This window comes from Cupressus sempervirens, chromosome 3 (genome assembly GCF_028749045.1).
Source record: "Cupressus sempervirens isolate cs-2001-9-10 chromosome 3, ASM2874904v1, whole genome shotgun sequence".
NCBI lineage: Eukaryota > Viridiplantae > Streptophyta > Pinopsida > Cupressales > Cupressaceae > Cupressus > Cupressus sempervirens.
In genome coordinates, this window is record NC_143120.1 from 215,778,953 (window position 1) to 215,801,060 (window position 22,108).

General features: G+C 39.1%; 1 protein-coding gene across 1 annotated transcript in view; it reads left to right on the forward strand.

Annotated features, from left to right (window-relative positions):
• The first annotated feature begins 207 nt into the window (after positions 1-207).
• The window catches only part of RAP (RAP domain-containing protein), a 32,599-nt gene continuing 10,698 nt past the window's right edge, over positions 208-22,108 (forward strand). The window contains exons 1-2 of the mRNA XM_089819114.1: positions 208-2,927; positions 3,086-3,168. Coding sequence (XP_089675240.1) covers positions 971-2,927; positions 3,086-3,168 — 2,040 coding nt within the window. The 5' untranslated portion in view covers positions 208-970. The remainder of the gene's footprint in view (positions 2,928-3,085; positions 3,169-22,108) is intronic.

The window sequence follows — 22,108 nt, forward strand, 5'->3', positions numbered from 1 at the left end:
ACATGAATCACTACTCATTATATATGGATCAATGAGTTAAAGTTGATAGCAATATCACAATTTATTATTATTATAATAGTTTTGAATTTTATTTTAATAGTTACGGTCTTTAAAATCAGAGAAGGAAAAAGGTTGGGAAAAGGCCCGGGCTTTATTTATTTACTTTTTATTTCAAAATTTCAGCAGAAAGATTTTGAGGATGCTTACGAGGTTTATCTTACTGCGAGATGATTATGTTCTTCCAAGGAATTACAATGGATGTAAATATTTAACCTCCTTATCCGTTTGGAAAAATTTGATTCCTGTATAAACTAAAGAAGTGCAAAAATTGTCTGGTAATCGATATTCAATCGTATGGAGATATTTTGGCAGAATTTGCCAAGACAAGCTCCCGTTGTAGAAATTTACACTCGGCATGCTTCAAAGGAAATACTTGTTGGCTGAGGAAATTGTAGCGTATCATCCCCCAAAGGATTATGTCGCAAGGAATACATGATTGGTAACTTTATAGTTATTTCATTGAGTAACTCAATTTAAACTTTTTCTAAAATAATCTGTTGTACAATCTGTAAATCCAGTTTGCAGTAGGAGAAGAAACAAAATATTAAACACTACTCGTTTGTAGCTGTTGAAACAAGTATTGGAAATTATAATACTTTCTTTCGCTTAAAGTCGCCAAGAACTATCTTCAATGAGATTGTGAGTGTTTGGTTATGTTAGTGTTTTTGTGTTGGCTGGGCTGTGCTCTAGTAATAAACTGGTGGGAATTTATGTGGTTTAGGGGTAAATTAGTGAAGTTTTATGTGGTCTAGCCCTGATTTGGCGTTAGTTTGGCGTTGCTAGTCCAGTTTTAGTTTTGAAGGCTCCTCGTGGGTTGGGATCCTCAGAGTGATTCCATCCTTGGAGTTCGATACTCTCAGCAAGGGCAAAAGGGTTTTCTGAACGAAAAAGAAATAATAGTGCTTTTCTGATGGAGGCATTGGCGTTGCGGTGTACATTCAAGTTTCATTTGCAAGGTAAAGAAAACAATGCATTTTCTATGAGAGCAAAACCTTCCGTTTTTGTTGGCGGAACATTGCATTGGAAATGGAATGATTATGACAATCGCTCTAGAATGAGAATGTCATCAATTCATATTGCAAAAGAAGAGGAAATGGAAAAGGAAGATGAAGCAGATTTTGATTGGCACATCGATCTTGATACTGAGAAAGAAATGGAAGGGCAAGTGGATTCCGATTGGAAAAATGAAATTCTGGATGAGATTGACCCCTTAGGCTTTAAATCTCCACGGCAGAGATCAAAGGATAAATCATTCGTACAAGAAGAGAAAGAAGAAGGTGTAGAAGTTAATTGGGCTACAAGGGCTAGGAATAAAGCTTTGAAAGCCATAGAGGCCAGAGGATTTAGCTCATCTTCTTTAGAAAAGTTGTTGCCTTCTAAGAAGAAGAAACAAAAAAGTCAGAAGGATAAGAAGAAGATAGGCAATAAAAAGAAAAATAAGTCCGAAGTAGATGATGATGATTTTGGTTCTGATTCATATACTCAATTTGCAAGTGATTCCATGGAAAAGATAAGTGAAAGGTATGATAATATGCAATTAGATTTTAGAGAAAAACATGTAGCCATTTCAGGACCAACCAACAGGAAGAAAGAGGTTGCCTTGAATAATGCTTTGATAGAGGCAGCGACTGCACGTGATGTTCTTATAGAAGTGACAGATGTGATTGAAGCTGTTAGTAAAGGTCTAAGTCCTTCTCCTTTGAATCCATTGAATATGTCAACTTCTCTTCACAGGATAGCCAAAAACATGGAAAAGGTTTGTATGAGTAGTAGTGATAGATTGGCGTTTGCAAGGCAGAGGGATATGGCTGTGCTTGTGAGTCTTGCAATGGGCTCCTTGCCTCATTGCTCAGCTCAAGGCATATCCAATATTGCTTGGGCATTGTCCAAAATTGGTGGGGAGACTATTTACCGGTCTGAGATGGATAGAATTGCAGAAGTGGCCATGACAAAAATGTCGGAGTTCAATACACAAAATGTTGCCAATCTGGCAGGTGCATTTGCATCCATGCAGCATTCTGCTCCAGACCTGTTCACTGAATTGGCAAATAGGGCATCCTGCATGACAAGTTCATTTAGACCACAGGAAGTTGCACAATTTTTATGGTCATTTTCTGTTTTGTACCATTCTGCGGATCCCTTTTTGGATTCGCTCGACTCCATCCATGCTAGTTGGACAGTAAAAAATGTCAATTGCATAGACCCCAAAGTAAATGCTATGAATGATACCAACAGTGGGGAATATAATCTAAATCATCTTGAACTAAATTATGATGCCAAGATCCCACAGATGGATTTGAATGATCCATTTCATAATCAAGATGAAAATGATTTTCCAGAGACTATTCAAGACTTGGAATTTGATGATTGCTCTGAAACACTTGAGAGTAATTTGGATCTCCATGTTTCAACAGGGCCTCTATTCAATGACTTCACAAGGGACCAGCTAGCAATAGTTGCATGGTCATACATGGTTCTGAATCAAATGGGACGTTCTTTCTTTTCTTTTATCTGGAGCTCAATGATCGAGTTCGAGTCCCAAAGAATTTCACCACTGTACCATGAGGATGTGAAATTTGCACAGCAGCTGCACCAGATCAATCAATGTTTGAAGCTGGAATATCCTTATCTCACACTATCAATTGGGACTGAGCTTGAGAAAAGAGTTGCAGAAGCTTGTAAATCAAAACGGTTTAATAAGAAAACAACTTCCTTGCTTCAGAAGGAAGTAGGACATCTCCTTGTGAGTACAGGTTATGATTGGGTCCAAGAATATTGTTTAGATGGTTATATGCTGGATGCAGTAATAAGTAACAAAAAGGTTTGTTTAGAGATTGATGGTCCATCCCACTTTTCTCGAAATACAGGTGTGTCTTTTATATGAGATGATTGTTCATTATTAGCACAACAAAGCTTTTCCTTTGAAATCAATTTTAGCATGACATTACATTGTTTTAAGCCTTGACAACATCTTGGAATCTTTAAGATTGATATGCGTGTGACATATTTGTTACATTTATATCAGGAACTCCTCTTGGTCATACCATGCTGAAGCGGCGCTACTTGGCTTCTGCTGGTTGGAATGTTGTGTCATTGTCCTGGAAAGATGTGAGTTTTATGCTATCTCCTTTTGCGATAGAAATATATGCATATAGAAAATCTTTAGTGAATACATTTATTCATATTTCAAATGCAACTGTACCCTAAAATCATAACTAAAGAAGCTTCAGGTCATTTGAATCAACAATGCTAATATCCAATTTGTATGGTGTTTTCCTTTATACATTTACAGCTGTATGTCTCTGGATTTACGGTCTAAAAACCTGCTACTAAATTTTTAGCTGTTTTGCTCTTTGTATACAAGTCACCTTATATCCACAGATTTTAGTTATTAATTTGAATAAATATCACTGTTTATATCACAGAATAACAACTTGAATGGTCAGCTATTCAAAAAGTTGAAATTACTGTTGTGATAATATTGCAGTGTTGCAGAAACATATCGGCTTTTAGCTATTGAACTTGTGGGCTTTTAAAAAACTATCTATACTTGAACGGAACTGCATAACATTAACTCCATACTCTCCAAAGGCCCATAATTTGAAGAGCATAGTTCATGTACTGTTATCTTCTCCTTGTTAGGAGGGGAGTTTGCAGGTTCTAACTAGATGTCCGCAAGCTAAACATGGAGACTACTAGATAAAATTTCAGAAATTGATACAAATGCCATGTTAAGGGAGAGCAATACCAGAATGCCATCTCTAATCATTTGGAGCTGGAGACGATGTTGCATCAGCAAACCGGCAAAATTGTTCGGGGATCGTGGTGGCACAAGAACCAATGTAAATTCCAGAAGATGGTTGTTGTCTTGTAAAATAGGCATCTCCGAGCCAAGATGGGAAGACAATTCCCGAAGGGTTCTAGGTCAGCCAGGCCTGAGATCCAAACCATTGAAGGACAAGTTGCCAACAAAAGACTCGAGGATTCCAAGCAAGGAAAGCCTTGAAAGAAACGAGTTAGTAAAAGGAAGATGCTTGCACGATCGGCACTCCGCGATAGTGATGCTGAGATATTTATGTTCTTGTGTTGATGAGACCTCCCCCTCTATGTCTGGTGCACCTTGTACTATGACATAGAAGGATACACAACGAGCACCCTCCTACAAGCAAGATTTTTAGCATCGAGGGATCCTTTTGGTTTAATACAATACTTGCTCAGAAGGAACTTCACTTGCTTTCAAAGGTGCCACAATTCTACAAAATACAGTTTCGGGTCCGAGATTCCTTCTTCCCTATGACTAGGTTGGGTGAGCTTGCATTATGTGGTAGTTGACACTTAGCGTTTTGTGCTCGAAAGTCTTGGAACTCAAGTCCTTCCAACATGCGGATGGATGTGCTGGGATTCCTTCTAAACTCGACCGTTTGCCATTGTTGTTGGCTGACAAACTTATTAATTATGCGGTGGGCAGTTAATGATGACAAATAAAGAAATTCCTTCTAATCAACTACGAGTTTCCCTGTGTACCTAATGCATTTAAGGTTGTGAGAGAAGTGGAGTACTCTTATCAATTAGTGGGCACCTCGAGGAGATAACTGGCAGAGATGTGATGGAAAGAGCGTGTAAAAATCACCATTTATGGATTGGATTTTTCTCAGGAAATCCCCTCTTCTTTTTGCCCCCCTTTTCATGGCTTTTGGAGTGTAATTTCCATTAGGCGCAGTTGTTTCTACGTGAAGATAGCAGTAGATTTTGTCAATAAAGGTGGTAGGTGAGTTAGTTAGGGCAAAAGTGTTGGTTTCCCACCCACATTGTAGATAGTCGTTTATAGAAAGACCGATTGTTCTAGGGTCAGTAAAGTTGATGATTTTATCATCCATACTATTGTAACACCATTATTATGTATGCAAGTAATATTATCTTTTTTGGAATATCTATTGTTTTACCCAGTGCATGTTGGTATTTATAAACTGTGTTTTGAGTAGAAGAATCTTGGAGTGCTTTATATGGGATTCATTTACCTTCAAAATCAGTGAGATCTTTCTATTTTGTTGCTATTATCTTCCTTGGTTTGGATAAGACTAAATGATTTTGTCTACTTTGGTACCAGTTTCATTTGCAATGCTTGTGTATGTTAGATTGATTGATCGAGCATGTATCTAAGTTATCCTACCATTCAAGCATGTATTTTTGATAATAATAGTGCAAAAGTAGACTATAGTTAGATTAGATTTCTAACTCTGTAGGCTCTTTTATGTTTTGTTATTTGCTTTCCTTGTACCGCCCCGGTTCCATCCTAAGATAATTGCCTAACCCATTTCAAGTGATCCATTACCCAACCCAGATGCAGAGAAGAATAATGAAGCTTCAACCCGCCTTATTATAAATCGGGCACCTCCTTATCCAACTTTTCCTATTCTTGCACAATCGAGATCCAGTCTACAGGGAGCTTGGGAGTGGAGAGTTTTTGCTTCCCAGTCTTTCAGGCAATATTGGCCGAACATTCCAATCCGATGACAATTGTTACTCTCTTGGCAGTTCTTGAAAAAAAGTCCTGTCAACAGATAAATGATGCTAGGAGGGCACACAACAACTATCAGATGGTTTTCTTGCATACCGTGGTGAGTCTTAGCGTCGTTCAGTTCTGTGCAGTGTGAAAATTGGCACAAGAAAGTTCAAGTTCGCCTGCTTGGCCCAATTTTGGTTTTTTACTGGAAGATCCTAACCGATCTTCGCCTGAACAACCGTTTAGCGAATATCATAGCCCCCAAACCTTGCATGACTCAACTCCTTTTCGATGACTCACCTTTGGCAGTCGCGATCGTCTGCCGTGTTCACAAAGTTTGTAGAACATGGACCTATGGTCCGAAATAAGAAGAATAAACGAAAGAGAGGTAAGGCGCCTGCGCCCCATCCTGTTACTACTCAAAGTATACCTACGTCCCAATCACCAATAGGGACAATGGTCGTTCCACAACAACTTGCATTCCTCGGGGGACAGTTGTCACCCTTGGCAACTTTCACAACAATTCATAAAATGTCGTCCTGCCCTGAGAAACTGTGTTTGAAATTTGAATATTTGGGTCCTTGAACAGCGGATGAACACATCCAAGAATTCAAGGATGCTTTGGTTAGAAATAATGTAGAACACGAAGACATTGTTTGTCGCCTGTTCTCAATGACCTTGGGTCCCAATGAGCTGAATTTTCTCGCAGCATTTCAGTCCCAAATCAACCTCGCCTTGTGCCACCGCCAGTCCATTAGAATATGAAAGAACCCAAAGAACCTTTACTTGCTTTTAATAATTGGTTCCAATGTGCTCTTAGGCGACTTTTAGATGCCTTCACGCCTACATCGGAAGTTGTCCCGAGGACTTACTTGGATGCTATTGATTGTCGTTTGATGCTCGAAAAAGTATGCCATGTCTTCCTCACTTCGGAGGAACTCCTCACTTAGGTAGTTTAGAACACGATTGCTATGGTAGGAGGACAAGCTTATCCAACCTCTCATTATAGTGGTGCGTCACAGGTCACTCCTTCTCCGGCTCCAAAGTATTCTCACTAGACTCAACAAACAGTACCTTTGGTACCTGGGACTGCATTCCCTATCACAACTCCACAGGTCATATCATTGTACAATGTCCCTGCTTTTCTTTCAGCTAGCCCAAGTGGGCATAACCCTGCTATCTCCGTTACTACAGTGGGCATGCAGGTGTATTCGTCACAACCACCTGACCAAGCTATGCATCTCATAGATGACATAGAGGCCTTTTGGAGGTCGGAGGATTGTCACCAATATGGCTAATGACATGAGTGTTGTCCTCAATTGCTGACATCACAAAATTGAGGCAATCTTATAGAATTTTCTCTTGGATTTGTAGGCACATCCTCTTTCTTTAAATGCATTGATGAGGCATCATGAAAACAATTCATTATCTCTGAATTGCTTTTTGTGTAGGCTTGTCTATGTGTTCTTTTGAAGGTTTTCCGTCGAGAATATCCCCAACTGTTTGTTGGTAAGAGTTTTCCTTGCACTGCAAACAATCTGTCTTTGGTGAACTTTCACGTCTTTTTTTCATTTTTTTCGTGTTGTAAATAATTTTTGGTCTTTTTTTTTCCTTAGGTGAATGACCCTTGGAATTCCACTCAAGTTGAGCTAACTTAGGTCCGATTCTAATTAGTCTAGCTCAAGTTATGAGGGAAAAAGTAGGGTTTTTCAGGTCAACTGCATATTTTTATTTAAAAACCTTATAAAAGTGGGCTTTTTATTGGCAATTGTATCATATAAAATTATATTTAATATCTAAAGTGGATTTTGATGTCCGTTTTAAAATTTCAACTCATTCGAGTTGATTTGACCGTAGTTTTTAATGTTTTATGAAAATAGCCTATTTCAAGAGTATTTTTCATGTTAATTTATTAAAATCTATAGTTAAATATAAAATATAAATACATGAGAGAACTTAAATGCATAAAAGTGTGATTTTTATTACACATTGCATACATCTACATATAAAATACTTCATGAAAATCCACTCCCAATAAATTATATGATAATAAGATAAGATAATAATATTAATGTCCAACAAAAGACCAACTAGAGTCTAAGGGAGTGGAAGATACAACAAACACAAAAAAGATCAAATGGCTGGTACACCAAATGATGTCTGGGAAAGCACAAATAAGAAACCAACAAAAGGGAACAAAAGACAAGAAGGACTAGAGATCCTTGCTCGGTGAAAAGAAGTCAAGCATCGAAGGATAAGGCTCAATACAAATAGGGGTCCGAGCTCGTCTCAGGGAAGCACTGGAAATAGGGTGCCGCTGTCTGAGAAAACTGTAGTGAGGTCTAATCGATCTAGTATGTCCGGAGATGGGTCTAGTGAGTTGTCGCTTCATACCTTGCGAAGGAGGCATGGACAGAAAAAAGGTGGTGATGAGATGATCAGAGGCTTGACTCTAAGGAAACATGAGCTATAAAGTGTGGTCCTGTAGCTAGGAGATCTCCCAGAGGTAAAGAGCTAAGCACCGCTAGTTAGAGTAGCTAAAGAAGGCTGAAAGGGATCCGTAGTCTCTGAATAGGTAATAGAACCTGCCTCTAATCTCGTAGTAGATAGGGCACTTGAAAATGAAATGGGTCTCGGTCTCAGTCTCCGATAAAGTACACAAGCGGCAAATCTAATCCTGATGGGACAAGTGGTGATCTGTCTGGCACCAAAGCCGGTGGGAACCGACTTTGAACAACCCTAGGGAGATGAGGAGGGCGTGACTCCAACGTCAGCTCAAGTGTCAAGGACGCACAATAATTCCGTCTTGTATATCCAGGAAGTGCTCTGAATAGAAGGCCATCCACGAGCGCCTAGGAGGGTTAGTCTAGGTCATGGTGATGTATTGTCTGTATATGTCAAGTTTGACATGCCCATTCAATTCTTGCTGCGAGGGGAGGAGATGGGTTGGAGCATCCAAGAAGAACTGATAAGGTGAAAGATAATCAATGTCAATCCTGATCGAACTCAATAAGGTAGTGGCTTGGGTATACCAGCAATGAGCCTTGGACCCCCTGGCGGAATTGGCAATATCAAGTGATGAGCAGTAAGCAAGGTAGGAGTATCTGTGGCAACCGTTAGTGGAGTCAGCAAAGCCTCTGAGGTGGTGGCTGAACCAGATTGGATCAAAGATGGAACTAATCCGAAACGGATGAGTCTCGAACCCTAGCATTAAATTAAATGGACCTTTTATATGCAATAACACGTTTTAATGTGTTAAGTGGGGTTTTAATATTTATTTACATATTTTAAGCTTATTCAATTAATGTAAGTGAGAAAATCTAACTCATTTACATATGTTGTTGCATATATAGTTTAATTTAATTATATTAATGCTTTCAAATGGAGTTTTATAGATTCATTACATATACATCTTTTATAATAATCACTTAGGGGACTTTTGAAATTAACTTGCATATTTTTATAATATGCAAATGCTCTTTAAAGACATAAGTGGCAATTTTTGACCCAACTGCATGTGTATATGTATTAAAACTCATCTCCACCTAGCCTAAGTCAAAGTGGCGATTTTTAGTCCAACTACATATGTTTAAAATACATGTAAATGCCTATGAAAATGTGTTGTTAATGACTTATATTTCCACCAAAAGCATAGTGGCGATTTTTGGCTCAATAGCACATAATTTAAAACATGTTAATGGATCCCAAAAGTGCATTATGCACTAAATCATAGGCTAAAGACTCATGGGTGGCAATTTCTTACCTTATTACATGTGTTTTTAAAGCATGTCAATGACTTCCTAAAACACATCTCATGAAGGTATAAAGTTTAATAGTTGCAATTTTACTTGCCATTACACATGTTTTGAAACACATACGTTTGCCTTTAAATGTTGTGTTTTCCTTTATAAGGCTATGAGTGGCGATTTTCCAAGAGAATGCATGCATTTCAAAACGTGCAATAACTCCCCAAAAGTGCGTTTGGGCTAACAAATGCCCTATCAAAGCTAAAGTGGTGATATTTAGCAAGAAGGCATGTATTTTAAAGCATGTAGATGCCTCTCCAAAAGGCGTTTGGAGGCTGTGAATTTCCTATTAATTGCAGGTGGCGATCTTTGAAGGTGTTGCATGTATTCTTAATGCATGTGTTTTGAAAAAAAGAGCATGTTTAGGGCATGATCTTCACCCAAAACGGTTCATTCATAGGCGTTTTTTGCATTAAATCTCTTCAAGAAGCATTCTAGGGTAAGTAAATCGCATTTCCAGCTTGTTCTTCATTATTTTGCAAGCTAGTCCCTTTTCCTAGGTGCCGTTTTTGCATCCTCTTGCATATGGATTTGTTAAGTCAAAGTTTGTTCCACTTTTTGGGCATTGTATCTCTCTAACTATCTCCACATGTCCAAATTCAAACCATGATATTTGGAGTTCGAAATCTACAGAAGTCTTTGGCTATTGGACAAATCTAAAACCCTAAATCTCTTGGATTTATTTCACATTTGCTCAAGATTTGGATAAAGACTTGTTTTCTCATTTTTGGTGGAATTGAGGTAATATTTCTTTGTTATTTTTCTTAAGGCATTAATATATATATATTTGTTTTGTTTGCTTTTGCAAATCTTTGCCATTTCCATTTTCAGATTTGCATCTTTTTTTGTATGCATGAAGTTGCTTCTTCCATCTTCCATCTTCTTCTCCAAGTTGCATGTGCAAGGTTTCATATTACTTGCATATGCAGTCGGGTGTAAAATCCCATTCTCAAAGGAAAGGCAATTTCACTTTTTTCCCCACATGCAAATGCAAGTTAAGACCCCACCGTCATGCATTCATGTACCTCCATATGGCTGCCCTATGGTTGAAGTTTCTCCCACATGCTTTCTTGATAGAGTATCACATGCTATGCCTAATGTGTTACTTATTTTACCCCTTATTCACTTAATTCCAAGCTTTTTGGCTGTATATGCAATTCACTCCCAAAAACCCGTTTTTTAGCTATTTTACTCTTATTTGAGCCATTTTGAGCTTGACCCATTTGTTCATTCTCCATCCCTACTCATTTCATATATTTTCTCTATCCATACCTTGTCCCAAACCCGTGTTTTTACATCAAAAACTTCTCATGGACCCCTCACATGAAGGTGTTCTCACACTATGGGATTTTCATGTGAAAGTTGTGTAGGTGTACCATTTTGCAATGTCAAGATAACCTACTTGAGCAAAAAAAAAAGATAGAAAGAAAATGAAGTACTAGTATGATCAGTATCATAACCCCATTCCACCATCACAAGTAACTTCCTATTGTGATAAAGTGCGGGATAGTGACATATCTCATATGAACATTGAAGATTTCCTTGCCAGAATTGATGTTGAAGCTACTGAGAATATGATATGGCTCAAGCAAAGTCGTATTCATTTGTTCTCCACTTTCCCCTTGGCAACTCATGAGCCAGAATTCATTCTTGCTTGTGTAAGACACTTTGATGCACCCTCTCAAACCATCAGAGATCAAGATGGTAATGTAATACTATCATTAGTCTCAATCTTGAAACTATTGATCGTATTTTTCATGTTGTCACAAATATCACTAGGCAAAAGGTTTTGGAGTGGTTGAACGAGGATACCTCCTATTACACCAAGTTCATCAATGATAATTGGTTGATCACTAAGAGGTCAAATCTTGTTAGATGGCCACTAAAAGGCGTGTGCTGTTGTGATTTCAAGGAAGAAATCAATGATCTCATCACATTGCTTAGTCGCTTAGCAGGCTCAAGGATTCAAACACCTCCGAACCCTGGATGTATAAGTACATCTCTCTCATTATAAGTTTAAAGAAGAATGTATTTTGGGCTGAACTAGTGAGTGGTGCTATTTGTGAATAGTTGGTGAATGTGCTATCTACAAGTGTGTTCAATATGAATTCCTACTTGGTGTATATTATTGCTGCCCTAGGTACTTTCTCAGATTTGTCAACTAAAAATGACAGGTCTATAGTGCATGTGTGGGAATACTATGATCAACCGCCTCTGAAGCAAAGATGGATATGTTTCCGAAGGATTCAGGATGCCTATTTTGGGCATTACATGTGCTTGTTTGACAAAGAACTCCCAAACAAGCGAGTTTCTAATGAGGCGTGGAACAAAGTAAATGAGTATGGTTGTATGTTTCTACAGTTTCCCACCTTTACATATCTACAAATTGGATGTTTTAAGGGGGAGCCATACACTTTGCCAAGGTATCCTACATACAAGATTATACTCATGGAATTGACAAGACAACTCATGGAGGTATAAGCTTATCAATCTAGTTTGCATCTGTCAGGAGTGAGGATTTCATCACATAACCCCTTGAAGATTGGTGGGTACTCTTTGGATACTGTGCCTAAAGCAAAGAACATGGAGTTTGATCTTCAAAGAATCACATTGAAGAGGTTCACAACTAGAAGTTGCTTTGACTGGAGAGGACTGCATGACAAGATGAGGAAGCAATTCGTGCACGTACATCGCCTAGAAGATCTCTGGATTGATGTACACACCCAAATGGATATACGATGCATGAACTACACTCGGTTGATTGTGAAACAAATTGTGGATTTCAACTTAGCAGCAATTCCCCCTGGATTTGAGGATGATGATCAAATTTTGGATCCCGACTATATCTAGCATAATGTGGAAACCCATTCTTCCTCCTACATGGTCATGCAAGGCAAGCACCTTAATTTGGGAATGGTTTCAATCCATTCTTGCTAAATACCAACACCTGGTTGAAAAGAAGAGGTCTCAAGTGTATTATGAAAAAGTTCGGGAAAAACTTTGATCCTTTTGGTCCAATTGGGTTGAGATCCGAGATAAAGGGTAAAGGTAAAGATGGGACATCATCATCAACTTTTGAACCTCCTATTCAAACTTTTCCTAAGCTATCCATCAAAGGAGGGAAGGACTCGAGAGTACTTGAGGTAAAGGGGATTGAAACGCAAGCTATCCAAATTGACTCAAGTGATGATGATGCTAGGAAATCAAAGGAGCCCTCACCATTGCTTCCGTGTCCTCTTGAGGTTCTTGCAGTAACCTCTCTTCCAAATTCAACACTGACATTAGATGAATCTCACGATTCATCCTTGAGCATGGTTGTGGATGCATTTTCCATTGAGCATCCATCTCTTGAGGATATTGTGACAATAACTCCAGCATTGCCTGTGTCCTCGGCTACACTTGCATCAGAAACAAGAGGAGATCAGTATGACTACGAGAGTGTTTTTAATACTTATTCCTTGTCAATTCTTTCTACTACTACTCGGTCTACAACGTTGCTAGATGCAACTTCAGCTTAGTTTGAGCAATTCATGACTAAAGTTACACATAGCAGTCCTACCCCTACAACCTTTCAGATTGAGGCACCCGCTATAGTCACCATTGTCACGCAGGACAATCTAGAGTTAACCATGATGACTACTACTTCAATTGGCACATCTTCTTTTATTGTTCCTCCATGGTTGAGCACTATCATGCAGAAGAGAAAGAAAGAAGAAATCCCATTTAAGGAGTTTGACATGCAAGTTGCTAGGCTAAGGGTTTCCAAGAATAAAAAAGCTAAGACAATATCTCGGGTTATGGTGGATGATAACAACATGAAGTATGCAGAAGTTGCCGAACCTCTTTTTGAAAAACCGGCAGAAGAAATGCAACCTGCTGATTACAAGTTTTCTAGGATTGAACTTGGCAAACAAACATGTTTGGACTGCAAACAAGATGCTTTAGATGCACTTGACTCATTAGTTTTGAAAAATGACAGGTTGTGGGAAAAGAAAAATATGCTGAAAAGAGAGAATGCACATCTTTTGAAAACAATTGAGGAGATAAAGAAATCTTCTTCAGGTGTTGAACATGCTTCCTCCGAATGTATAAAATAAATTAAAAAAAGGCACAAATTGTAGATGAGTGGGCTGCCAGTATTGAATCACAGGGTGTTTAGATCATTCGAGATGTCTACAGGATGCTAAGGAAAGGAAAATAAGCTGCTGCTAAATTAAGTGATATTCAAGAATCACTTAAACGACAATTAGAGTTGCTGGATGGAGACATTGGTGCTTGGAAAAGCATGATGGAGTTTGATTTGGATGCTTTATGTGATTATGAAGTTATCTCATCTGTTGAGATGTATTATGATTACAAACACCTGATGATTAACAGGGAACAAGTTTTATAATAACTCATGAAAGATACAGAGGCAATAGTAATAAATATTAATGAGCAAGAAGACATGATGAATGAATGTTATAAGAAGCTGTCGTGTGGAGTTATCACTGAGAACGATGAACTCAAGAAAGAAGAGGATATTCTTACAAGGTTCATTGGAGCAGTTCACTTACAACTTGAAGCGGATGATTTCAATATTGGTGTGATGAATGCATTTGCAAGTTGGAAGTGTTCACTAGATGAATACAAAGCAAAAAGGAAGTTTCTATCAAAGAAATTTTGGAAAAGTAACAAGTACATAGTGAAAGATGATAATGGTTGTTGAATACACCGGTGAGCCTGATGTTGAAGTTGTGTGTAACTCACTGCTAAGATTTGCAAAGATAGTTGAGACTGTGAACATTTCAAAATTTCCATATGTTTTAGAGTAGGATGGCAATGATTACATGTATAGAGCAATTATGTTGTAACTACAGGATAACATGTCCTTGTACAATCAACTCATGTAGTCAAGTTGCAATCGCATTAGGCATGCAACTTTGAATAAGTCAAATTAGTTAGTTAGGAGTTTATTAGTGAATAAGTCAAAATGGTTGAGGAGTTCCTCTTTTCCCTCCACTTTTCTCTCTCCTATTTTCCTATATAAAGGAGAGAGCTCATTGTAAATAATCATCTTTTTCTTTATAGAAGAAGGCTGGCTTGTAACTTGAAGGCTTTGTATTTCTTGTTGCAAATCCCTGAAGTGAATAAAGAAGCAAGTTTTCCCAAACTTTGTGTTGTGAAGCTTGGAATCAATCTTTGTTTCTTACGTTATATTGATTAATTTTCCTTTGCTACCTCTCTCTTTGTGAAGCATTTGAGCATTTGGTGTTATTCTTGAAGACTTTGAGCTTTAAGAAATAGAATTACTTTAGTTAATAGTGGCTGTAAGTACAAAGAGTTAAAGACTTTATGTTTTAACTCATAGTAGATTATTTTAAATTGAATAGTTGATAAGAGATTTTGTGCCTTATTAGCCATTCGTCTTTTATTCAAAGAGGATCGATCGTAGGAGATTGTGGGCTCTTATTCTCAATCGCACAAATCAAAGTGTAACTGTTGTCCTAGAAGTTGTTCTTAAGTCAATTTCTAAGCCACTGGTATTATCATAGCAATAGACACCTTTTGTTGATTCTCAAATAGTTGTTAGAGTATAATCATTTTTGAATAAAAGAGGAATTCATTTAGAGAACTACCCATTTGTCAATTCTAGTCGGGTCTATATTGTAGCCACTTACGGTAAGAAGGGAGCCTCCCCTATTGCTGAGAAGAGAGATTTATCTCACTACATTGTTGTCTAAAATTCCTATTTTGTAAGTTGTAGTTCTAGTGACTTACAAAATATTTAGCCAACAATGAGCCAGCTTAAAATAGACAAGAATGCAACAACCAACCAGCAGTTCGCTTCCTAGCGGCAGGGCAATATATTCTTGGGGTAAAAGGGTTCCTATAACTCTGGTCCTGGAGGCACCAATAATGACAATTACAACCAATGATTGGGTAACCAACAATGGAAGGGAGGATCTAGCTCATCCAAGAACCCTGGGTGTCCAATGTCATTGACATCCAAGTGGTAAACAACCCTAAAACCTATGGGATGTTGTTAAGTTGGAATTAGTCAAAGGCCCTAAATGGGTATGTTTCTATGGACTTTTCCCACTTATGGCTTCCCTGGAGAGAAGCAAACCAATTCAAAGTTGACAATGAATCCCAAATGAAACAAGCTCTTATTGACTATAGTGAGGTGAGTGAAGTCGCCTATGCTCAACTTGAACCTGGCCTGTATCGTGCCATGAGGACCATTTCTTGGATTTTGTTCTAGGAGGGACATTCCTTGATGAGGATCTGGCCATCACACAAATGATTCAAGACCTCACTGTTCGGTTGAAGTATGACATCAACCTTCAGGGTGATTGTACCTCCTTATCCAGTCTCCTATCTGATGCATGGTGTAGAATATATTGTGAGGGACATTCCGAGTTGGAATGCGAGCACTATGTGAACGTAGCCTCTATCTGCCTTTTCAATGGTGTCAATGGAAAGCAGCAAGAAGAAAAAACCCACCCTAGACAACCCTCCGATGATCATATTTGAAGGGATAGCCATTGAAGGACCTACCTTGGTGTCGCCTTCGGAGGTAACCCGGACCCCTGTGTCCCCACATAGGAGGACATGTTGGAATCCCCTCGACCACAAATCCTACCCTCTACCCCACCCCTAGATCCTTCACCTGTGGAAATTGGTTTATGTACCATAAAATTTGATGGATCTCAGGCGAAAGCTGGAGCAGGCGAGGGGGTAGAACTAATTGACCCAAAAGGGAAATCTTTCCTTGTATCTTATTGGCTGCAATTTGAATGCACAAACAACGTGGCCAAGTATGAAGCCTTGGTTTTAGGTCTCCTATTTGCTCTACGAAAAAGAGTCACTTGTGTTTAGGCTCTTGGAGATTCAGAACTTATTGTCAAATAGGTTCGGAGCCAATATACGTGGCACGATAAAGGACTAGCGGCTTATTGCAACCGAGTTTGGGGCTTGATTGAGGACTTTGACGCCGTTAGTATCAAACTAATCTTACTGAAACACAACTATGTCCTTGATGCCCTTGCAGTATCCGCTAGCACTCTTGAACCCATGGCTGGTTATCGCCTCTAAAGCTTTTCAGTAGAGATGATAATAACCCCATCTGTCCTTGATAATTTAAAGTACTTCCAGGTTTTTGAGGATGATTGGCATATTCTATCCTTTTTGGCCACCAACGGTGTATTTGAAGATCAAATCCTGGAAGAACATGATGACACGGGACAGGAAAAAGATTTGGAAGAGATCCTGGATCTCCCTACAAACGCCATCTCAAAGGGGATGATAGAACTTGAAAGTATCTTTGTTCTAGACCCGTGGGTCAAAGACATACATCCTCCCTCCTCTAAAGGAGGGAAGTATGAAAAGGTCAAACTTGGGGTAAACACCGAGGAGAAAAATGGGTTCAATGGAACTTCCTCTTCCCTCGAGGGAAAGGGGAAGATTCTCATGGTTCTCCAAGAATACATCGATGTCATTGCATGGAGCTATGAGGATTTGAAATATGCGATACATTTGTGATGACACATACTATACCTCTCAAGCCAGGTGCCAAGCCATTTAGGCAGAAACAAAGGCTAGTGAACCCCTTGATTGACTCGTTGATTTATCAAGAGGTTCAAAAGCTACTGTTTGAAAGAATAAATCTTCCCCATCCAACATACCACATGGGTAGCTTATTTGGTCTCAGTTTGGAAAAAGAGTGGAGAAATCAGGTTATGTGTAGATTTATGGAACCTAAACAAGGCATCAATGAAAGACAACCATCCTTTGCCTTTGTTGGACAAGGTCCTACAGATTGTAAACAACACAAAAATGATGTCCTTCCTCGATGGATATTCGGGTTACAATCAGGTCATGGTTGAGTATGAAGATTAGGTCAAGACAATGTTGACATGAAGTAGGGAACATTTGCCTATAGACAGATGCCCTTCGGACTGATCAACGTCGGGGCCACATTCTAGAAAGTGATGGATACTGCCTTTGAGGGATTAGTTAATAAGTGCATAATCATCTTCATGGATGATCTGACAATCTTTTCTAGAGATAGGTGTGATCATCTTGCTCATCTTGCCAAAATTTGCAAGAGATACTACCAATTCGGTGTCTCGCTAAACCCCAAGAAATGCATATTCGGGGTCACCGAAGGAAAACTACTGGGACATATCATGTCTGAGAAGGGTATTACTATCGACCTTGAGAGAGTAGAGGCTTTGTTGAACTTACCGATGCCCAATAGTAAGAAAGAAATGAAATCTTTCTTTAGAAAGATAAAATTTGTTTGTCGTTTCATCACGAGATTTGCTGAGGTTGTGAAACTGTTAAACAATATGATGAAAAAGGACAGTAAAATCGAGTGGAGTTAAACAAGCCTTTCTTCAAATAAAACAGGCTATAACGGAAGCTCTAGTCCTAAGTCGCCTTGATTATGACCTCCCATTCTATATTTATTCATTCATGTTCATGCACTCCGACGTTGTTGTATTGACTCAAAAGGATGAAGGGGAGGAGAGACCCATTGCTTTCATGAGCTCCCCCTTCAAGAATAATGAAGTGCAGTATTCCACTCTTGAAAAGCAAGCATTCGCCCTTGTCTGAGTAGTAAAAACATTCTGGCATTATATTTTTCGAAGCAAAGTATACGCAATCGTACCATACCAAGCAATCAAGTCACTGCTTATTCAAAGTGAACTCGGTGAAAGACGTGGGAAATGAATGGCCATCCTCCAAGAATATGACTTAGAAATTTAGTCCATGAAGTTAGTCCATAGGCAAGGATTATTAAAAGCTATGGCCTTAACTAATCCACAATTAGAATGCCAAACATACACCATGGAAACTCTAACCCAAGATCTGTGGTACGTTGATCTCGTGTACCTTTTGCAGCATAACAAGTGCTCGGAGGGACTCCTGACTTATAAACGCCTCACACTTTGATTTAAGAGCACACATTTTATGATTAAGGGCGGGACTCTGTTTCGCCGGAATTTTGAAAGCATATACCTTGGATGCCTTGATCAGGAGCAGGCAACCAAAATAATTGAAGAATTCCATGAGCAGTTCCGGACTGAACATGGCTTCACTGATGCTATGGCCCATCAAATTCTCTAGGCCGGGTATTATTGGCCCTGTTTATTTCGTGACGTCCACAATCATGTGAGGAAATGCCACTTGCCAAACCGCTGCTTCTAGAGAGTGGAATCTTGCAATGCCCCTCCAGTCAATTTTTGAAGCTAGACCATTCGCTTGGTGGACATTTGATTTCATCGGGGAGATAAACCCCAATTAATCCACCTGATACTGGTATGTGTTGACCGCGACAGATTATTGCACCTTGTGGTCCAAAGCCATTCCTTGCAAGAACAACACGACGGATGAAGTAATTCAATTCATTAAGGAGAACATTGCTACTGGATTTGGAATGCCCTTTGCCCTCGTTTGTGACAATGGCACGATGTTTGCCTCCACCTAGCTCCTAGAGTGGGCTTATGACAAAAACGTTACCTTGAAATGTTCGAGCAACTATTATCCACAAGGTAATGGAGTAGCAGAATCAACCAACAAGAACCTCTTAATCCCCAGGATTGGCACAAGCTCAAGTTTGCCCTTTGGGCAGATCACATTCTAACCAAGACAACCCTGGGAACTTCTTTCTATCTATCTATGACCGTAATCCAGTGTTCCCTATGAACTTGCATATTCCAGTCCTAGAATTCATGAGGGAGTTCGATGAGAGGGACATCGTTGTGGAGGTTTGCCTCCTCAGTCTTGTCCACCTCGAAGAATAAAGAGATGCAACCCTCGAGCACTTTACTAAACACCAAGAAGTGGTTAAATGATGGTTTGACAAAAGAGCCCAATATAAGGCCTTTCAGATTTCAGACCTAGTTCTCCTTTGGAACAAGGCCCACAAGAAGAAATGAAAACACACTAAGTTCCAATGACTCTAGCTTGGGCCTTATTACATCTGCGAAGATCGGTGGGGCTAATACCTACCGTCTCAGTTCACTAACTAGAGAACTTGTCCCATTGCCCATAAATGGATAGTTTCTCAAACACTACTTTAAATAAGAAGAAGAAATAAGGGTTTCCATTACCCCTTTTTTGTACCATATGTATAATGGCTTGTAAATATTGCTCTAGTGTACCTTCAGGTTCACCATGTAAATTCTTTTTCATTCCTTTTCCTTTTGCTTTGTTGGCCCTTGTGAATATTTCGGTCAGGTCTTTGTTTCTTCTTTTGGTCTTGGTTTTTGGTCTTTGTCTTTTTCCTGTTTCTTGTTCCTCCAAGTAGGTGGGTATGCTTTGCATGACACTGTTTAATTCAGTGGAATTTCTCTCATGGTATTCAAGTGCTTCTTTATCCATCTTGCGGACACCCTCTCGCCCTGTTCTTGTAAGTTGAGAACTGCAGGTATGATGAACTTAGGGAATGACCAACCTTCATCGAATCTAGACAACTTTGCTCTCGCCTTAAGCTAATTTAATGACCAACTAAGTTGGCAAGAAAAGGGAAGAGAAGAATCATGATAACAACTGAAAAAATAGATCGGCCCGGCTCAAACTGGATGGAATTAAACGCTAAGTGGTATCTTGGAAAATGGGTGTCGTTTTCCTTTCGGAATGAGAAAGCATATAAGGATGGGATGGTGAAAGAAGTACCTCTGCATGAAAAAATTAAACTTTGCTATCTGGGGAAAGAAGTACCACCTCCCATGCCTTGAAAACACAAAAAAAATGGTGAAGGAACAAGATCCCAGGTTCCCAAATAATATGTGATATCCGACAAAAGCAAAAGAAAGGAAGTCTTGAGCGAGCTTGGTCTCTCTATTTTCTCTAGGAATTAAGTGATATACCCACTTTCAAAGCACACACTTCACTATTGGACATCGGTAAAGGTTCATGGATTATGGTGAGTTAGGATTTCCAGACCTGGAGTTCATGCATAAAGGGATCTGCTTCACAATGATAAAGCACTGGTGATTTTAAAGGCTAAGTTCTGGAGTTCTCAAATGCAAGACATTTGCCTAGTTGAGTCGCCATTTTTTATACGTTGCGTACCCATCCCTACTTTTTGTGAGGAAAAAGTTGGGTCCCCTCTTTTCACTTTTCGCTGGGGCGAGTCTTTTTGTTTCTTTCATTTTTCGGTGTTTGGGTCACCGCATCCCTGTCCAAGATGTTGGACCCTGTTGTGTCAAAAAAAAGTAAGGATTCTAGCCTTAAGCCAAGTGGGTCTGTGGTCTTTGAGAAAGCAACTTTTGGATATGGTAGAAGCTTGTTCCCGCATGTCTTAGGCAAAGGGGAAAGGTTTAAAAGGTTTCTATGGTCTTGGGTTAGACACGTGGCAAAGTTATTAATAAAGGACAAGTACAATTAACGCCCCCTCTAATTACCGTGATCGAAGAATTATTTAAGACACCTGAAGGGATTAATTGTTACTTTGTTTGATAATCACAGTTTTGCTCTGCAAGCAAAAGTTTTCATTTGGGTCGCCACCCCGCCTGCAAGTAATTATTCCTCAATGTTGCGAGTGCTTTTTGGGTCAAGCTAGTTTTGGTTCGTGTTTGGATGAGGGCATTTCTCAACGTTGCAACATCTTTGCATTCTAGTATTCCATTTGCCTTTTTCTTCCTTTTGTTTGTAGCTAGTATTTTTTCTGATTTTCATGTGGTCCATCTTTTCCCCTTTCTTGGGTCATTTTGCTTTCTCCGCCTCTTTGGGCATTTGTCTTGGTGATTGTCATTCAATTTTTTTCTTTGGGCATGTTGGTTGTTTTGTCCCTTTCGGTTGTTTGTTGTGGGGCAGAGCATCTTCGGTTCCACCCCTCCTTCGTTCGCAGAATAGGTGAACGTTCTTCTGACGAAATGCACTTGGTAGTTTGAGTTTTTGGCCACTAGTTGGTCGTTCAAAACTCATAATGCAAAGTACATTCTGCCATGGGGAAGGTGGGTCTGGTTCTGTTGTTTCCTTTTGGGTTATTTGGCTTGGTGGTGCATATTTGCTTCTTTCTAGTTTTCTTGGGTGTTTCCCTTGCCAAGGGAGTGGTTTCAACGTCAAGGTGCCCTTTAGCATCCTCTTTTGTCCTAGCTTGCATGAGGTAGGATCTCACAAGTTGAGTTTCTCTGTTTGGCTTTGCCCAAAGGCTACAGGCATACTCTCATGGGTGCTTGGTTGGTGGTTGTAGCTCTGAAAGATGGAGAGTATGGGATATGTTGTTGCTATTGCATATGTAATGCCCCACTAGTGAACCCAAAAGAAGTTAACCTAAAGTTTCACTATGTTTGCCAAACATTTTTTTTTGAAAGATAATAACTCAACAACAACAAATATAATACAATAGAAGCAGTAATAATAAGAGATAAAATATAGCGGAAGCATTAACTCACATACATAACAACCATCATAAACAGATTACATCTCCTAAGGTTTTGTGACGTTGAATCACATTTAAGTTTAATTAATATTGAATCCAATACACAACATAACCACATCAAGGAATAATCACAAGTTTAAATCCATTTAAACAATATACAATTATCTCGAATGCCACCTAGCAATAATCAGAAATGCTTAATCATCCGATGTACAAGTCATAGGGTATGATAAGCTCAAACAATATACAACATATATAAAATACATCATCTCATATGACCTATGACAAATCAAGTATAGTATAACAGGATATAACCATCCAACAGAAATATAAGATCAGAAAGAAAGGAACATCTACACAAGC